General features: G+C 39.5%; 1 protein-coding gene across 1 annotated transcript in view; it reads right to left on the bottom strand.

Moving 5' to 3' along the window:
- The window catches only part of LOC309551828 (formin-2-like), a 138,048-nt gene that overhangs the window by 50,228 nt on the left and 70,713 nt on the right, over positions 1-17,107 (bottom strand). The window contains 2 exon segments of the mRNA XM_082252525.1: positions 6,796-6,942; positions 8,148-8,277. Coding sequence (XP_082108651.1) covers positions 6,796-6,942; positions 8,148-8,277 — 277 coding nt within the window.

Below are 17,107 nucleotides of genomic sequence, written 5' to 3'. Positions count from 1 at the left end.
GGTGCCAAGGTTTGCCATCACTGGTATAGGGTATGCCCTTGTTTCTTCTTCATATAGGGTATGCCCTTGTTTCTTCTTTTTTTAAGTGGCTCCTAAAACTGAAATACATGGCAGTGCCCTGAGTTTGGTTAGGTGATGTAAATACATTTTCAACAAAATATTTACTCATAAAAGTGAAATGAAAAAAATCAAACAGGACCAAAATAATTGGATCTGGTTTGGGCTAAAGTGGTCTTCAAAAAACTTCTGATTTAATCAAATGCAAATTTTCAAGATGTATGCACGCAAGAATGAGGCTGGAGAGTTTAGATGAAATGGTGTGACCATTGCAGTAGATGCTGTTAAAGTTAATAAAATGATGTTAAGTTTTCTTTGGCAGCTCTATTACAGGTTTTAAAGGTTTAGCCACAGGCCAAGGAAATGTACCTGCTCAATTAATTTTTTATTGGGGTCTGAAATGACACTTTAAAGTTTTGTATAGTCTCATAATCTAACCAACAAGTGTGTTATTACTGGCCATAAAACACCATTTTTTTATGTACAACAGATGTGTACAGTACAATATATTATATTAATTATTTATAATAAATTCGATTTCTGTTTTACTAGTTAGTTAAGATTCAATGTTCAGGAAGTAACTGCTTTGTTGCCTTTTTTTTTGTTATATTTAACGTTATATTTTTCTGAATTTCTAAGTAACATTTTTTGCTTAAATTTAACTCTACTATATGATACTGAAGATTACTAACCCTTCATTCTATGAGAGCCTGAGTCTCAATAAGCAGACGGAGCTTTGACTCAAACTTATCAGTCATATATGTTAGAGACAATATAATGTTATTTTTTTCTTTAATTCTGTCCCTGGGGTAAAAAGGATTACAATCTGACATTTTATGAAAGATAAATTATCAGACATTTATCAGGTCAGCAAGAATTGAATGCATATTCCTGTTCCTTTCAGGAAAACACCACAAGAAGACAACATCCCAACCCTATTCACATCCCATACTGGCATCATACTGATTCTGATGATCATGGGTTTAAAACTGACCTGAACATTTTTTGTTGCATACTAGCAAAAGTCAAGTTATGGTCCTATTTAATTTTATTAAATTGACGAGATTGCTTGAAGAATTAAATACTTTCAAAAGAAAAACGTCAAGTTGCAGACACACCAAGATTTTTAAACATAATTACATATTCAATATGATGAGAAAAGAAATTCAGCTTTTTTTGGGGGAGTCATACAGTGCAATGGATTTAAAGTGATTTATAATATTACCATACATAAAGGTATTCATCACACTGCTCAGCAGGGCATATCAGAAAACCCACAAGTGTAAACAATGATTATGAGATTCATCATTTAGCATAATGCTTGCTGTTTTAGGTTTGGTTTCACTTTCATTTCAGCACATATAATGTTTTGTTATAAAGATAGTTTTGACTTTCATTGAAAAAGCAGGAAACCTTTTAAACCTGACAGATATGAATAGCCATAAAATCACTCATTTCATTTTTTCGCTGTATAAAGTGCTTTGCCGCTCTCCTCTTATCTGAAGAAAAGCAGCAAGCACTCACACTAATTGTGGTTTATGTACTAAAGGCAAATTTACTACGCACTTTGCAAGTGCAGTTGTGCTCATTTTCCCAGGAGCTTAGTGAATGAGTTGAAGCTTTGCTTTGTAAAGAATACCCAATCAGATAGAAAGAAAATAAAAAAGCAGCATTTTTGCTTGTACGTGATTGTATGATGGATATTAGCAGAGCTTCACCACATTTGCCTTTAGTACATCACCCCACATAGTTTTAACCTGCTCATGCTGATGTGTGTTTTTTGAAACCCAACCATATATATTCATATGACTTGCAGGATACAGAGTATTTCCATCTTTTCAATGAAAGTGGTACATGCCTTTAGGTATGTTGTCCCTGAATAAAAAAAAAAAAAAAACAATTTTTGCATGCAATACAGTTTTGTTAACATATAAAACGTCTTAGAAATAACAAGTAGGTTGGCAATGAAGATCTTTTGTCTATTTCATATTATTTGCTTACAAATTGTGACCTTTTCTACTTTTTTTTTCTTTTACAAATTACTATAAAGCATTGAATCCTTACAAAATTGAAATTATATAGTCTTAGTCACAGTGAAACATTTCTAAAATATACCAATTAAGCATAAATCCAGTGATGTTAAAGCGGAGTTCCGGGCACAGATTCAATAAACATACCCCCGGGACAGTCAGGGCTAGCACATTCCACAATGGCTAGCCTCTGATCTGTCCCGGTTCGCACTTACCTGCAAGAAGAAATACTTACTTATAAAATTTCTTCCACAGCGTTTCCATCTCTCTTGTGGGCAGCTGAAGCCGGCGCGATCCTCTTCCGCGTCCTCTTCCGCGTCCTCTTCTCCCAGAATGCGCCTGCACCGGTCCCTCTCATCACTTCCGGCGTGGCGCCGCATTCCTCCACAGCTTCTGGGCATGCCCCGGAAGTGACGAGCGGGGTCGGTGCCGTCGCATTGATTCCTGGGAGCGATGACGTTCAGCTCCCAGGAATCTTTGCGAAGGAGGAAGTGACGAAGGAGCCGCGGCACAGAGGGAGGAAGCACATTGAGGTGAGTATTTTTGATCTTCAATTACAAGGTGAGTTTTTTTTAAAAAAAAAACCTAACTATCCAATTCCTTTTCAGGTGAAGGTGAAGAAGCGGACGGGCACAAAAAAAATATTGATTTTGTGCCCGGAACTCCGCTTTAATGTTAGTAAAACTAACCATGGGGGATCCTGCAACAGTATTATGGCCCAGTGGGATGGCTGAAAAAAATAAGTTACCATTGTCTCTGTAAAAAAAACTATTCCCACCCACATTGCCAGTTTTCCATCTGTCCCTAAATTGTTCTAGGTCCTCTAGTTCCTAAATTGTTCTAGGTCCTTTAGGTCCTCTAGTTCCTAAATTGTTCTAGGTCCTCTAGTTCCTAAATTGTTCTAGGTCCTCTAGTTCCTAAATTGTTCTAGGTCCTCCAGTTCCTAAATTGTTCTAGGTCCTCTAGGTCCTCTAGATCTTAAATTGTTCTAGGTCCTCTATGTCCTCTAGTTCCTAAATTGTTCTAGGTCCTCTAGCCATGTAAACTCCTAATATGTGCTTGTCCTTCCTACTGGGTTAAATACAGTATTGCATTTTAGGCACATATCACTAAACAATACACTTCTGCCAGACAAAGCAAGTGGATTGCTTCCTTTGACAGAAATTACCTAAAATAGTCAGTATATGTAAACCCTAAATAATTTTTTTATTATAATTGGTTACTGTATACATTTTTTCAAGCAAATCATTACTTGTGAGCCTGTTGCAAAGTTTCTTATATAGAAATCCTGCCAGTAATATTGCTTACTGTTCCAGTCTGACAACACTAAGCCACTGCCTTACAGTTAGTAATTCTGCTGTCTGTATTATATCAGTCGACTCTGTAACCAGGTCTGGGGTTATGGGTGACATACAGAAAAGGGGAGAGTTTGCAGTCTATTACAGTATAAGGGGGGCATACAAATGAAAGAGCTAACAGTTTGTAACAGTCTAGGGTAATATATAAAAGGGGGAAGAGCTTACAACGCTTTAAAGCAAATGGGAAAGATACAGAAGGCAGAGAAGCTTACAATCTACTAAAGTATTTGAGGGAGATACAGAAGGTGGAAGAGCTTGCAATCTATTTGGGTAAATAGAAGCGATTTAAAAGGTGGAAGAGCTTACAATCTTTTTGGGTATAAGGAAGGGACTCAGAAGGTGGAAATGTTTGCAAACATTTATGGTATAACAATCTGCTAGGATATAAGAAGTGGAAGGGGCTTTTATGTGTTTCCACATACTTGAAAAATCAGTTTTCAGAGCTTGTAGCAGATCAGGGCGGTGTAGGACTGTAGGAAGTATTTAAAGTCTATGCCTGCTATATAGTAAACCTATTTATTTTATTGTTAGGACAAAGTAGGAAGGTTTTAGTTAAAGTGATACCTTTTTTTGGCTAATTCAAGTTGTTAAAGATGCAAGCTATCAGGACCCTATAGATCCCTTCCTTGGGCTTTGTAAATAAAAAGTATCACCTAAACTACAAAGTGTCTGCACTGATCGATAGCTAACATAGTTCAAGGTTTTCCTACGGCATAGTTAGGGCAAAGTAAAGGCTCAAGCAATGGTTTTCTAAAGCTCCCACAACAAAATCAAATCGTACTTTCTTATATCCGCAGAAACTGTGGGAGCATTTGCCCCTCGCAAACACAGATTATATGTTGGGTTTGTGACCTATACAAAACCTAAAGTATTTTATTATTTAATGTCTGCTTTAACGCAATAATTGTACATGTTTAACCTTCCTAGCGGTATTCCCCAGTGTGGCTCGGGGTCAAATTTCAGTGCCAAAAGCGTTAACCCCGAGCCACACTCGGGGTACTGCTAGGAAGATCGCTGGATCCTGGTAGAGGGGTTACTTACCTTGTCACCGGGGTCCAGCGATGTATCCCAGAAGTGTGTGGCGGCGGATCTTCCTCCCGATGCTCTCTGTGCCCCGGCTTCCGTCTCTTGCGACGTGACGTTCGTAGGGGGGTGGAACCGGCGGCAAATTCAAATGTAAAACACACCAAACACTGATACAATGCAAAATAAAATAAATTCACATTAGTTTGCCCTCAGTGCCCTTTCCTGCAGTTTAGCTGTACTTTTTATGTATATATATATATATATATATATATATATATATACAAAGTATATATATATATATATATATATATATATATATATATATATATATATATATATATATATATATATATATATATATATATACACGTATATATATATATATATATATTTATATATACAGTATATATGTATACATACATACTTTAACTTATTTATAGTTTTTTATTATATTATAATTTATGATTTTGTGTTTCAAACTTTATCATACCCGAGATGTTATACAGAAGAACGCACAGTGAAAAAAAAAATCATATGTAAATAGTTGGTTTGGGCTGCTCATTCTTAAGAATTACATGCAAAATAATAGTACCGCTTTCAGCACCTAAAATCTGAAAGAATCATAACGCCAGGGAGGATAAAATATTAAGGCAAAGGTTAATTTAAGTATTTGGCTCTGTTTTGTATAGGTCAGTGGTCTCCAAACTGTGACTCTGGAGCCAGATGCGGCCCCTTGCTTGCTTTTATCTGGCCCTTGAGGCACTATTTCATCTATTGATACCAACCATAGGGCATATTCCACCCCCCCCCCCCAAACTAAAACTAGTGAAGGGGCACAATTCCTCCCCCATAACACCAAAGGTGGGCACAATTCCTCCTATTGACACCAACAATTGGGCCCAAAGACACCAACGATTGGGCACAACTTTTCTCACTAACAGCAATGATGGAGGACTATTCCTCCCAATAACACCAACAATTGGGACCCATGATGGTGCACAATTCCTCCCACTGACAACAATGATGGAGCACAATTCCACCCACTAACACCAATGATGGGGCATGATTCCTCCCACTGACACCAACAATGAGGCACAATTCCCCCCCGCTGATGTGGGAACCTTTTTTATCCCAATGGCAACAGTGTGGCACCCTTAAAGTCTGAAGGACAGTAAACTGGCCCGCTGTGCAGAAAGTTTGGAGATTCCTGTGTAGGTGTTCCTCTTTTTTTCAGGGGAATGCCTTGCTGCTTGGGGTTTGTTTAGCCTGTTTTAATATGTATTATGCTCATTTGTACAAGGAAAGTGAATAATATGGATTCATTGCAATGATGGCGTGCTATTTGATTTTGTATTTATTTTGGTCCATATTACAGAACAGCATTCATCTTGTTCAACTCATAGAATACTCAAAACTTTCCAAAAGTGAATAAAAGGTACAGCACAATAAAACCACAACAAATATGCCTTTTAAAACAGCATTCATAATTCCCCACCAATCTCCTACCAATCACTGCAGTGCTTTGCCAAACTTTGTGTAATGCCCTTTCTTTAGCCCACAATAAATTACCCCTGTTATGAAAGGGCCAATCATTTGTGTTTCTTTGTCAACTTCTCTAAATGGTTCACTATCTATTCTGCAGTTCTTTTCTTGTTACAATAAAAAAAAAAAAAAAAAAAAAATGATTGTGATTGTAGCAGGTAGGCACTAAGCTCACAGGAGAAAGTGAATGGAATGTAAGCATGAGCTTTCCAAGAAAACAGCAACGTATTTGAATCTGCAAAAACGGTCCAATAAATCTTGAGAAGTAAATCCTACCCTGGTAACACTTACACTTTGAAGGCTGTGTTACGTTTGAGCCCTTGGTTTCTTAAAGAAAAATTGCATGTTTCTGCTGGCTGTAACAAAGTTAATAAAATAAAAATATTTTCTCAAAAATATGAACAAGGGCTAGATTTTAGCAGAGAATGCCTTTGCAGTGCTATGTTCAGCAGTGCTTTCTTTGCATGTTTCAAACCTCTTCACAGCAGCTAAGAGAAAGAGGGAAGGAAGGGGAAGGATTCAATGATGGTTTCAGTTTGATTATTGTTAATGTCTAGGATTCTGTATGGAACCCCCTGAAGCAGGACAGTGTTTGCAAGTGGATTCATTTCCTGCGACCTCCCCAAAAATTATGGAATAAAATAGTAATAGTAATGTAGCAAAATCAAAAAACAGTCATAGATATACAGCTGTTAACGTCACTTCTTTTATTGTGTTTTGTATTTCTGTTGGAGTTTTCTTTTAATGTTTCTAAGACCTCATTTTGAAAATACCATACTTACGTTGCTTTTGACATCTTTCAGTTTTGGCAAAATATCTAATGCAAATCCATCAGCTTGTCCTCTCGTCCTGTTTCCTCCATTCATGTAGTTACCAATTGCAAGAATCAATCCTAAAACACACAGAACTGCAGGATCGTCTTTTAAAATCTAAACAAGAATGAAAGAAACAAAATAGCTAAGGCTTAAAAAGGGCTTAAATAGAAACAAAGTTTACAAAAGAAAAAAATTATAATTGAAAGTTTGCTTTAATTTAAATCAATTGATGATAAAAATGTCAATGCTATGGGTAATTAGTATAACAATAATCTTACTATGTGACTCCTCATGCTTCCGAACAGTGTTTAGAAGTTCCAAATACGTCCAAAGACGGAAGTATTGTCACTTGTGTTCCCTAAGCAAGGGACCACAAGTGACGATACTTCCGCTGGTTGGAACGCACGCCACAGCAGCATCCACCATAGATAGAATTACAAGCATTTTCTCATTTTTTTTCTTGTAAGTGTATTCATTTATACATTATTTTAATAAATCAAACAATTTTACGCTATGGATGCTTTCCTCTCATTCCTATATATATATATATATATATATATATATAATCTATGAGCATTTATTATGGAGGAAGAAGGGATAACATCATAATTACCCACGGTATTGCTATAAGGCTTTATTTCCGGTTCCTATCTCACTGCTGAGTCCTGGGACGTGAGCATGAGCAGAAGGAGTAGTAGCCCAAACACTCTTTGTGCTGAGATAACCATTACATGTTGGCTTACATCTTATTGTCTCTGAGTGTGAATTCAGGAGGGGAGCACAGAGTGGCACGTTGATTTCACTTCATTCATTACCAAGCACGAGCACTTTGAAAAGCACTGAAGGACTTGAATTGATTTTGTTTTTGTTATGCACTAATTTATATTTAAATCAGAAAGGCTATATGAATGTTTTTTTTGAACTGAAGCGCCCAACTAAATTGCACCTATTGGGAAATACGTGCACTAATTTATATTTAAATTAGAAAGGCTATATGAATGGTTTTGTTGAACTGAAGCGCCCAATTAAATTGCACGTATTGGGAAATACGTGCACTAATTTATATTTAAATTAGAAAGGCTATATGCATGGTTTTGTTGAACTGAAGTGCCCAATTAAATTGCATGTATTGGGAAATAGATAATGTATATCACAGAAGGTATATAGAAGCAGCGCTGATTTATTTGAATTTTTTCATATGCCAGATGTTCTAACACCTTGCAGCTTTGTTAGAGATTTATTTATGTAAAATTGTACACATAGTTATACTTCCATTCATCTTTGTAGCACGGGTATTCACGTTTAGACATGTAACTAACCTTACAAACTTTTTGTAACAATTCAAGTTTTCGATGAATGGCACTAATGTTTTCTGATATTGTTGACTGCAACAAAATGCAAAAAACTCGTTCTGAAAAATTTGGTATAGTTGTCAACTCATAAAGGAACCTGCAGGAAGTGAAAGGAGCAAATTTTAGATATGGTGAAATACAGCAGACCAGCAGCATTAGCAAACATTTTAGAAGCATAATATGACAGTATAGAAACAGACAGTAGAAAAAACAATGTACCTCTCTTTCTAACTCATTGATGTTAAATAAGTGTTTTTAATGATTCAATTCTGCTTGAAGAAAGTAGCCAAGAGGGAAAAGTTTACATGACTTTATTTCCATTATTTAAATTTACAAAGAGGTGGGAACATGACTGAAACATTTATTTTTAACTGACTTGCCTTATGATCCATGCACATGATACATTTTGAAATTACACTGTAAACCTTTCTGAAATTTGACAGCTGCCATGAAAAACATGCATTTTCCAAACAATGATTACACACACACCTGTGCAGTGATTCATAACTAGGCAATCTCTAATGTAAATGCTAAAAGTTTTTTTTTTTCTACCTGAATGAATTCTCTGCTCTCCCTTTTAGGTGCAGTCTCCCCCCCCCCCAAATATTTACCTGAGCCCAATCTTGATCCTGTGCAAAGCTCTTCTTAGTGGACTCAGTGAGAGCAGCGGGAGCCATTGGCTCCTGCCGTTGTCAATCAAATCCAGTGACAAGAGAGCGGGGAGCAAAGCCAAGCTGCACCGTGTGTTAATAGATCAATAGATGCACACAGTGCGACTCGGGATTAGGCTTGCACGAGTAACCCCCCAGCAAGCGGCCTTTTTGGGGGGCGGGTTACTCGGAAGGCCAGAGGAGCCAGGAGCTCTGGGTCGGAACCCCAGAAGAGGAGGATCAGTGCTGCTCTGTGCAAAACAATTGCACAGAGCAAGGGGGTTTAACATGTTTGTCATTTATTTTAGCCAATATCTGATGCATAAAACAGAAATCCAGCTAAAAAAAAAAAACAAGAAAAATGATAACACCATTAAAAGATAAAATAACAAAGACAGATTTTGTTACAGTATTCTCATTTAACGCAGAGATATGCTCTGCGGTACTTCTTTTCTGTCACTTAATGTCTCTAATCTAAAGACCAACCCTCTTCCTCTGAGCCCTGGTAACGCTAGACCTTCCCCAGCCTGTGACTGTATAGTAAAAGGAGAAGCAGCACAGTGATAAGCTAATCTCTCCATCACTCTGCTTTCCCCTTCTCTCAGCATGCTTTTTATCAGCACATAAACTGATTGCCTCATTGTACTTCTTTTTCCTTTCATACGCAACCCTGCTGTACAAGGACTGCACAAGACTGATACTATGTCAAACTATTACAGTGTACTTACAATACACTGCTTGTATTAAAAGAGCAGCATTAATTTGTGTCTCTTTTTTATGCTCAGCGTTCATCTTTAAAGTATATGTAAATCCTAGCAATGAACTTCTCTTAATATACCTGCTAATTCCTGGTCAATGCCTTAGAAAGCATTAAAGTCAGACAACAGCCAGGTAACTAGCAGAAGAGGAAGGTGATCAAAGGGTGATCACAATGGCACCCTTCATATTTCTCTTAGTACAAGTGTTCTTTAAGTTTTTTTTTTTTTTTATGCCACTATTAGCTGCAACAGCTTATATATAGTGGCTTCCATTGTTTTTATCCTTTGGTTGAGCTCAACACCAGTACCATACCAAAGGTACAAAATACTGTTGTTATCGGCAACTATCAAATAGTTAACCACTTGCCGACAGCTGCAAGTACATATACTGTGGCGGTCAGCCCCTCACAGGCAGAGTGACGTATCGGTACGTCACTAGCCTGTGAGGTTCTGGGGAGCGAGCGCGCGCCGCCGGTGGCACGCTCCCGCGTGGTCATGGACCCCCCCGCGCATGTAACCGGCGGACCCGATGTCCGCCGGTCACTCAGCGATCGTCGGGGGAGAGGGAGAAAGGCAGGCGGCTTGTGTAAACAAGCTGCTTGTCATTCTCCCCTGTGTAGAAACAATGATCATATGGTTCTACTATGTAGGACCGTTGATCATTGTTCCTACAGCTCAAGCCACAGCCAATCACAGATAGAATCATGCCCCTAGGGACACGCACAGCCCCTCCCTCTCAAATAAAGTAAACCCCTTCACTGCCAGTGTAATTTTACAGTAACGGTGCATATGTATAGCACTGATTACTGTAGAAATGTCACTGGTAACCCCAAAAGTGTCAAAATGTCAGTCAAGGGTCCGATCTGTCCGCCGCAATATCGCAGTACCGCAAAAAAAATAGCAGATAGCCGCCATTACGCGTTAAAAAAAAAATGACAAAAATCTTTCCCTTTGTTAGTAAACGCGATAACTTTTGCGCAAACCAATCAAAATACGCTTTTTGCGATTTTTTTTACCAAACATATGTAGCATAAAACAAATTGGCCTGAAAATGTTAAAAAATTTAGATTTTTACATTTTTTTGGGGGAATTTCATATAAAAAAATGTGAAAAATATTGTTATTTTTGCAAAATTGACGCTCTTTTTTTGTTTATAGCGCATGATCAAAAAATCACACAGGTGATCAAATACCACCAAAAGAAAGCTCTGTTTGTGGGAAAAAAAGGACGTCAAATTAGTTTAGGTACTGTGTCGCACGACGCAATTGTCCGTTAAAGTCACGAAGTGCCGAATCGCAAAATAAGCAGCCAAATCCTCCGGGGGCTTAAGTGGTTAAAGCTAAACTCTAGGCAAACACCTAAATGTCCCAAATTATTTTTTATTTCCCTACATCTAGCCCTAAGATTTACACATGGTGTATCTGAATGGTTAATCAGCGCTGACCAAGAAGAAGAAATCAATAAAATCCCAATGGTTGGCTAAGATCGCCAAATGGGGGGACCTAGGGCTGCTTACATAAAGTGCATTCACCTAACACTAAAAGTCATCCAAAAAGCTAATAAGATATGTAGTGCCAAAGGATAAAATAATGAAGCAAAGTGAATATAAAATAATATCTTACAAAGATACTTTACAAAGATAAATCAATCAAATCTATCATCACATGATTTAGGAGCACGCGCACTTTTATTGTAGTACTCACTTATTTATTTATTGATTTTTATTGTGGTACTCACTTATTTATTTATTGATTTTTATTGTGGTACTCACTTATTTATTTATTGATTAATCTTTGTAAGATACTTGATATTCACTTTGCTTCATTATTTTATCCTTTGGCGCTACATATCTTATTAGCTTTTTGGATTGCTAAGATTTACACAACCCAGTAACCATACTCTTTTTTAACCACTTCTGCCCCCCCCCCCCCACCGTACATTTTCTATGGGGCAAGCGCACGCAGCCGGCGGCGCATTCCCGACCCCACTCGTTTCCTGGGGAGCAAGCGCATGTGACCGGCGGCTCCGATAGCCTCCGAACACTCGCGTGTAAACACAGCCGTCTGTCATTCTCCCTGAAGTAAGCACAGAGGCTATGTGATCCTGCTATATAGGATCGCATGTCTCTGTGGTTACTTCCCTAGCCATGCCCCCTGACAGTTAGAATCAGGCTCCTAGGGACACACTTAACCACCAGTAAAGTTAACCCCTTTCCTGCCAGTGTCATTTTTACAGTAACAGTGCATATTTATAGCACTGATTACTGTAGAAATGTCACTGGTACCCCCAAAAGTGTCAAAATGTCAGTCAGGGGTCCGATCTGTCTGCCGAAATGTCACAGTCCTGCAAAAAAAAAAATTGCAGATTGTCGCCATTACTAATAACCAAAACAATAAATATGACATAAATCTTTTCCATAGTTAGTAAACGCAATAACTTTTGCGCAAATCAATCAAAATACGCTTATTGTGATTTTTTTTTTTTTACCAAACATATGTAGCAGAAAACAAATTGGTCTAAAATGTTAAAAAAATTTAGATTTTTACATTTTTTTTTTGAGAATTTCATATAAAAAAAATGTGAAAAATATTGTTATTTTTTCAAAATTGTTGCTCTTTTTTTGTTTATAGCTCAAAAAATAAAAACGCACAGGTTATCAAATACCAACAAAAGAAAGCTCTGTTTGTGGGGAAAAAAAGGACATCAATTAATTTGGGTACAGCGTTGCACATAATCGCAAAATAGGGCCTGGTCATTGAGCAGCCAAATCCTCCGGGGCTAAAGTGGTTAAAGAATAAATAAACCCAAGAAAAATATACAATATTTTGCAGCTTACAGTCCTTAGATATGCTGGCTGATTTCATTTTCTTTCTTTTTTTTTTTTTCAAATGAACAACATTTTCAGCAAATAAAAAAATACCCTTGATCTTGCCAGAAATGCAGGTCTTTGTCACTTCCTGTGAACTGCACAGAAGAATATCTTTCATCCTAGATATGGTCTGTAAACTACCAATTGCCTTGCCTCCCATGTAATAGGGATGAAGAAATGAGGACATGTTTGTAGTACATATCAGAAAAGCCATCTAGGGTGGCAACCATGGCTCTCTTCATAGGTACAATGATAGAGTGATGTAACCACCCAGGGATAGGAAGTGTATTATTTGCAGGTGAAAATTTTCAGAGGAAGCTTGAAAAATGAATTAAAAGTTATGAGGAAGTTAAATGTTAACTGTCTATTTTATTTTATCATTTGAATGGTTGCTCTACATTGTATGCAGATTAAAGGTCACTCCTTTGATCTGCTGTAAATGAAGTTACAATGAAGAAATAACATTGATTCATTGTAACTCTTCTTGACATTAAGGATGCTGTTCTGCGAGTGTCAGTTTACACTGGAGTGGAAAGATCGGAACCTGTGTAAATAAAACAAAATGACAGCCAGGAATTGTCAGTAAATACAGCTGAAGAAGGAGGCGGAGGAGGTATTTAGATGAAGTGTTTTTGGCTATGTTTAACATGCCCAGAGTCCATATCTGGTTAAAATGAAAAAGAAGCCCAGTACAGTACAGTAACAGTACAGTATGGTGGATGAGGTTTCTGATTCATATGTGGAGCATATTGGCTGGAAATGCTTAATAAAAAAACTGCAATGCCTCCAATAATTTTTGTGCAGCGAAGCACAAAATAACCACTAGACAAAAACCTCACTGACGTCCAGGGCCGGGACAAGGGGTGGGCAGGAGGGATGCTTGCCCTAGGTGCAATGGTTTATTGCAGGGATGGGGGGCGCCTTGACCCTAACCCTAAGGGAAGTAGGGGGGCGCAGTTTGGCATCCTTGCCCTGGACACTGGATGACCATGTCCTGGCACTGCTGACACCTTTGAAATAAGGTTAATAAGGTTTTTACATGTTAAAATGTTAGTATTACTTCACCTATCTAGAAAAAAAGCTAGCAGTTACCTGTTGATAAAAAAGTAAGATTTTATCTTGGGGGGAACAATAGCGATTAGCCAAAAAAATCCCATAACAGTTTCTCCCTATATTGGTCTGGGATATCTGGTAGGGCCTTCTGATACTCATACATATCAGGGTCATCTAATCAATTTAGACTTGTTCAGTTGATGACTAGATATTGCATTTGGCCACCCCAACTGATGGAACAGAAAACAGAAAATTGTATCAAATACTTACTGTAATTTTCCTTTCCTGTTGCCAATGCATGACAGCATAGTAGTATGCTGCCATGCTGGTGTAAGAAAAGTGTTGTTTATAGCATGTGCCTTTAAAAGCATCCCTCTGTGACATTCAAAATGCACTTTTTAGTAAAATAAAACAAGCATTTAGGATGCATTTAAAAAAATAACTATGGGCAAAATAAAACAATGTCATATGATGCAGCCTGTCAATAGCATTAACACAATAGCTTTTGTTTTTGCATGTCCCCCTTGTAATATAGTATTATCTGTTGATCCTGCCCAATATCGGAGGACCTCAGCTATGAGAAAAGATTAGAGGAACTGAATTTATTCTCTCTTGAGAAGAGGAGATTAAGGGGGGATATGATCAACATGTATAAATACATAAGGGGTCCATATAGTGAACTTGGTGTTGAGATATTCACTTTAAGGTCATCACTGAGGACAAGGGGGCACTCTTTACGTCTAGAGGAAAACAGATTTAGTCTCCAAATACGGAAAGGTTTCTTTACCGTAAGAGCTGTGAAAATGTGGAATAGACACCCTCCAGAGGTGGTTCTGGCTAGCTCACTAGATTGCTTCAAAAAAAGGCCTGGATTCTTTCCTGGGTGTACATAATATAAATCGGTACTAATATTTATAGGTAAAGTTGATCCAGGGAATATCCGCTTTCCTCTTGTGGGACCAGGACATATTTTTTTCCCCCTGCTGTAGCAAATTGGATCATGCTTTTTGGATTTTCTTTTCGCCTTTCTCTGGATCAATTGCGGGTATAGGATTGTGTATATGGGATGGTATGGTTGGGTTTTCTTTACTGTTTTTTGTTTTTTATTGGTTGAGCAAGATAGACTTGTGTCTTTTTTCAACCTAACTATGTAATACTGCTGTTTTAATGCTAGAGACAGACTGCATCTATATAATAATAAAATCCAAATGTCTCTGCATCCTGTCCCTGTGTCCGTGGGATTGCGCTACTGTGCATGTGCCCCACAGACAGCCGTTGGGAGTGCAGAGACTTCGCCCCACCCTACTTCAGTCAGTTAGGGCAGGACTTTTCTTTTTTTTTTAAAGCCCATGGTGTGTGAACACACTCAAAAGACTTACACCCAGTGAATAAAAAGTGCACACACGCAAAACGTGAAGAACACAAAAACTGCACAGGGTGTGCGAAATGGTCTGGCCTCCAAAGAGGTTGGACCCTGACCTTGATCCCCCGGGGCGCAAGACTCCTGACAGGGACTGAGGTACTTCCAAATGGTCTGCCTGGCTAAACCAGGCAAACCCCGTTCTCTAGGGGGACTGCCGAAACAGTCCTCCCCAAGTACTAGGTGGGGCTCCCCCGAAGGGAGAGCCCATGAGAGAGGGCGAACTTAGCCAGAAGGCCATATCCGCCCCTCCCAAGACGTTCAAGGCAGGCCCAAAGACCCACACCGTACTTGTCGTGCAGGAAGAAAAAGGTGAAAGTGAAGTGACACACAACAAAGAAAATCACACACAAACAAAAAGGTGGGGGAAGGAAAGTGGAGAAGTGCTTGGGTGCCAATGTGAAATACAAAGGCAGGCCCTTGGGCAGGAATAAAAAATTCCTCTGGTCTAAGCCAAAAGGCCTGGCCCATGAGGCAGGTGCGAAAAAGGTGTATATGGTGCAGTGACCAAGGTGCCGAAAAACTCAAGGCAAGCTGCCCCTCACCAGTGAGAATTAAGGCACCCCTGGGCTGCCACCCCAGAGGCACGTACACCACAGGCTTTTTCGGTCTCGGCCCCCAGCCAGACCCAGTGTAGCCCTTACCTACCAGGAGGCTTGGAACGTGGACAGCTTGGGGAGAGCCTGCCTTCGAAGGGAGACCCCATGACGGCATTATTAAAGGGGGACTTCGACGGCATTATTAAAGGGGGACTCCGACGGCATTATTAAGGGGGATTCCGATGTCATTATTAAGGGGGACTCCGATGGCATTATTAAAGGGGGACCCCGACCGCATTATTAAAGGGGGACTCCGACTGCATTAATAAGGGGGACTCCGGTGACATTTTTAAAGGGGGACTCCGACTGCATTATTAAAGGGGGACTCCGACACCATTATTAAAGGGGGGCTCCGACCACATTATTAAGGGGGACTCTGACGGCATTATTAAGGGGGACTCCGACTGCTTTATTAAGGCGGACTCCGACGGCATTATTAAGGGGGACTCCGACCGCATTATTAAGGGGGACTCTGACGGCATTATTAAGCGGGACTCCGACCGCATTATTAAGGGGGACTCTGACCGCATTATTAAAGGGAGACTCTGACCGCATTATTAAAGGGGGCCTCTGACCAGGGGCACTTTAACAGGGGCTCATACAGGGGAACTCTGACCCGGACACATAAAGGGACACTGATGTAAGGAGGCACTCCGATGGGGACACTGATGTAAGGGAGCACTATCCAGTGGGGACACTGATGTAAGGAGGCACTCCGGTGGGGACACTGATGTAAGGAGGCACTCCGATGGGGACACTGATGTAAGGGAGCACTCCAATAGGGACACTGATGTAAGGAGGCACTCCAATGGGGACACTGATGTAAGGGAGCACTCCAATGGGGACACTGATGTAAGGGAGCCCTCTCCAGTGGAGACACTGATGTAAGGGAGCACTCTCCAGTGGGGACACTGATGTAAGGGAGCACTCTCCAGTGGGGACACTGATGTAAGGGAGCACTCCGATGGGGACACTGATGTAAGGAGGCACTCCGATGGGGACACTAATGTAAGGGAGCACTCCGATGGGGACACTGATGTAAGGAGGCACTCTGATGGGGACACTAATGTAAGGGAGCACTCCGATGGGGACACTAATGTAAGGAGGCACTCCGATGGGGACACTGATGTAAGGAGGCACTCTGATGGGGACACTAGATTGGATTGCTAGATTGCTAGAGCAACAGGGACACAGTGCACAGTGTGTGACAGGTTGGACAAGGAGGCTGATGAGGGAGAGACTTAAAGATAATAAAAGGACATTGTATGAGGAAACTTATACTTGGAATTGCATGAGGAAACTTATACTTGGCAAACCCTTTGACTGTAATTATTGTGGTGAAAAAAGCGAATAGAGCCATGATTAATTTTTTAAGGAAAAAAGCTGTTGCTGTCAGGAAAAGGATCATTTAAACAGAGGAAAAAACCAGTCACACTCAGCAAAGCAAATCTGCGACTGTAGAAACGTTGTTAAAGGGACATGGCCTGATTGAAATCTACCACTGTAAGTGCATTACTGTAAAAAAAAACCGCAGAACATAGACACGCTATTAAAGGGACATTTATAAGCAAACTGACT

The sequence above is a fragment of the Pelophylax lessonae genome, assembly GCF_965119305.1.
Source record: "Pelophylax lessonae genome assembly, chromosome: 3".
NCBI classification, from domain to species: Eukaryota; Metazoa; Chordata; class Amphibia; order Anura; family Ranidae; genus Pelophylax; species Pelophylax lessonae.
The sequence above is the reverse complement of the archived record's forward strand: the minus strand, read 5'-3'. Positions and strand labels throughout refer to the sequence as shown.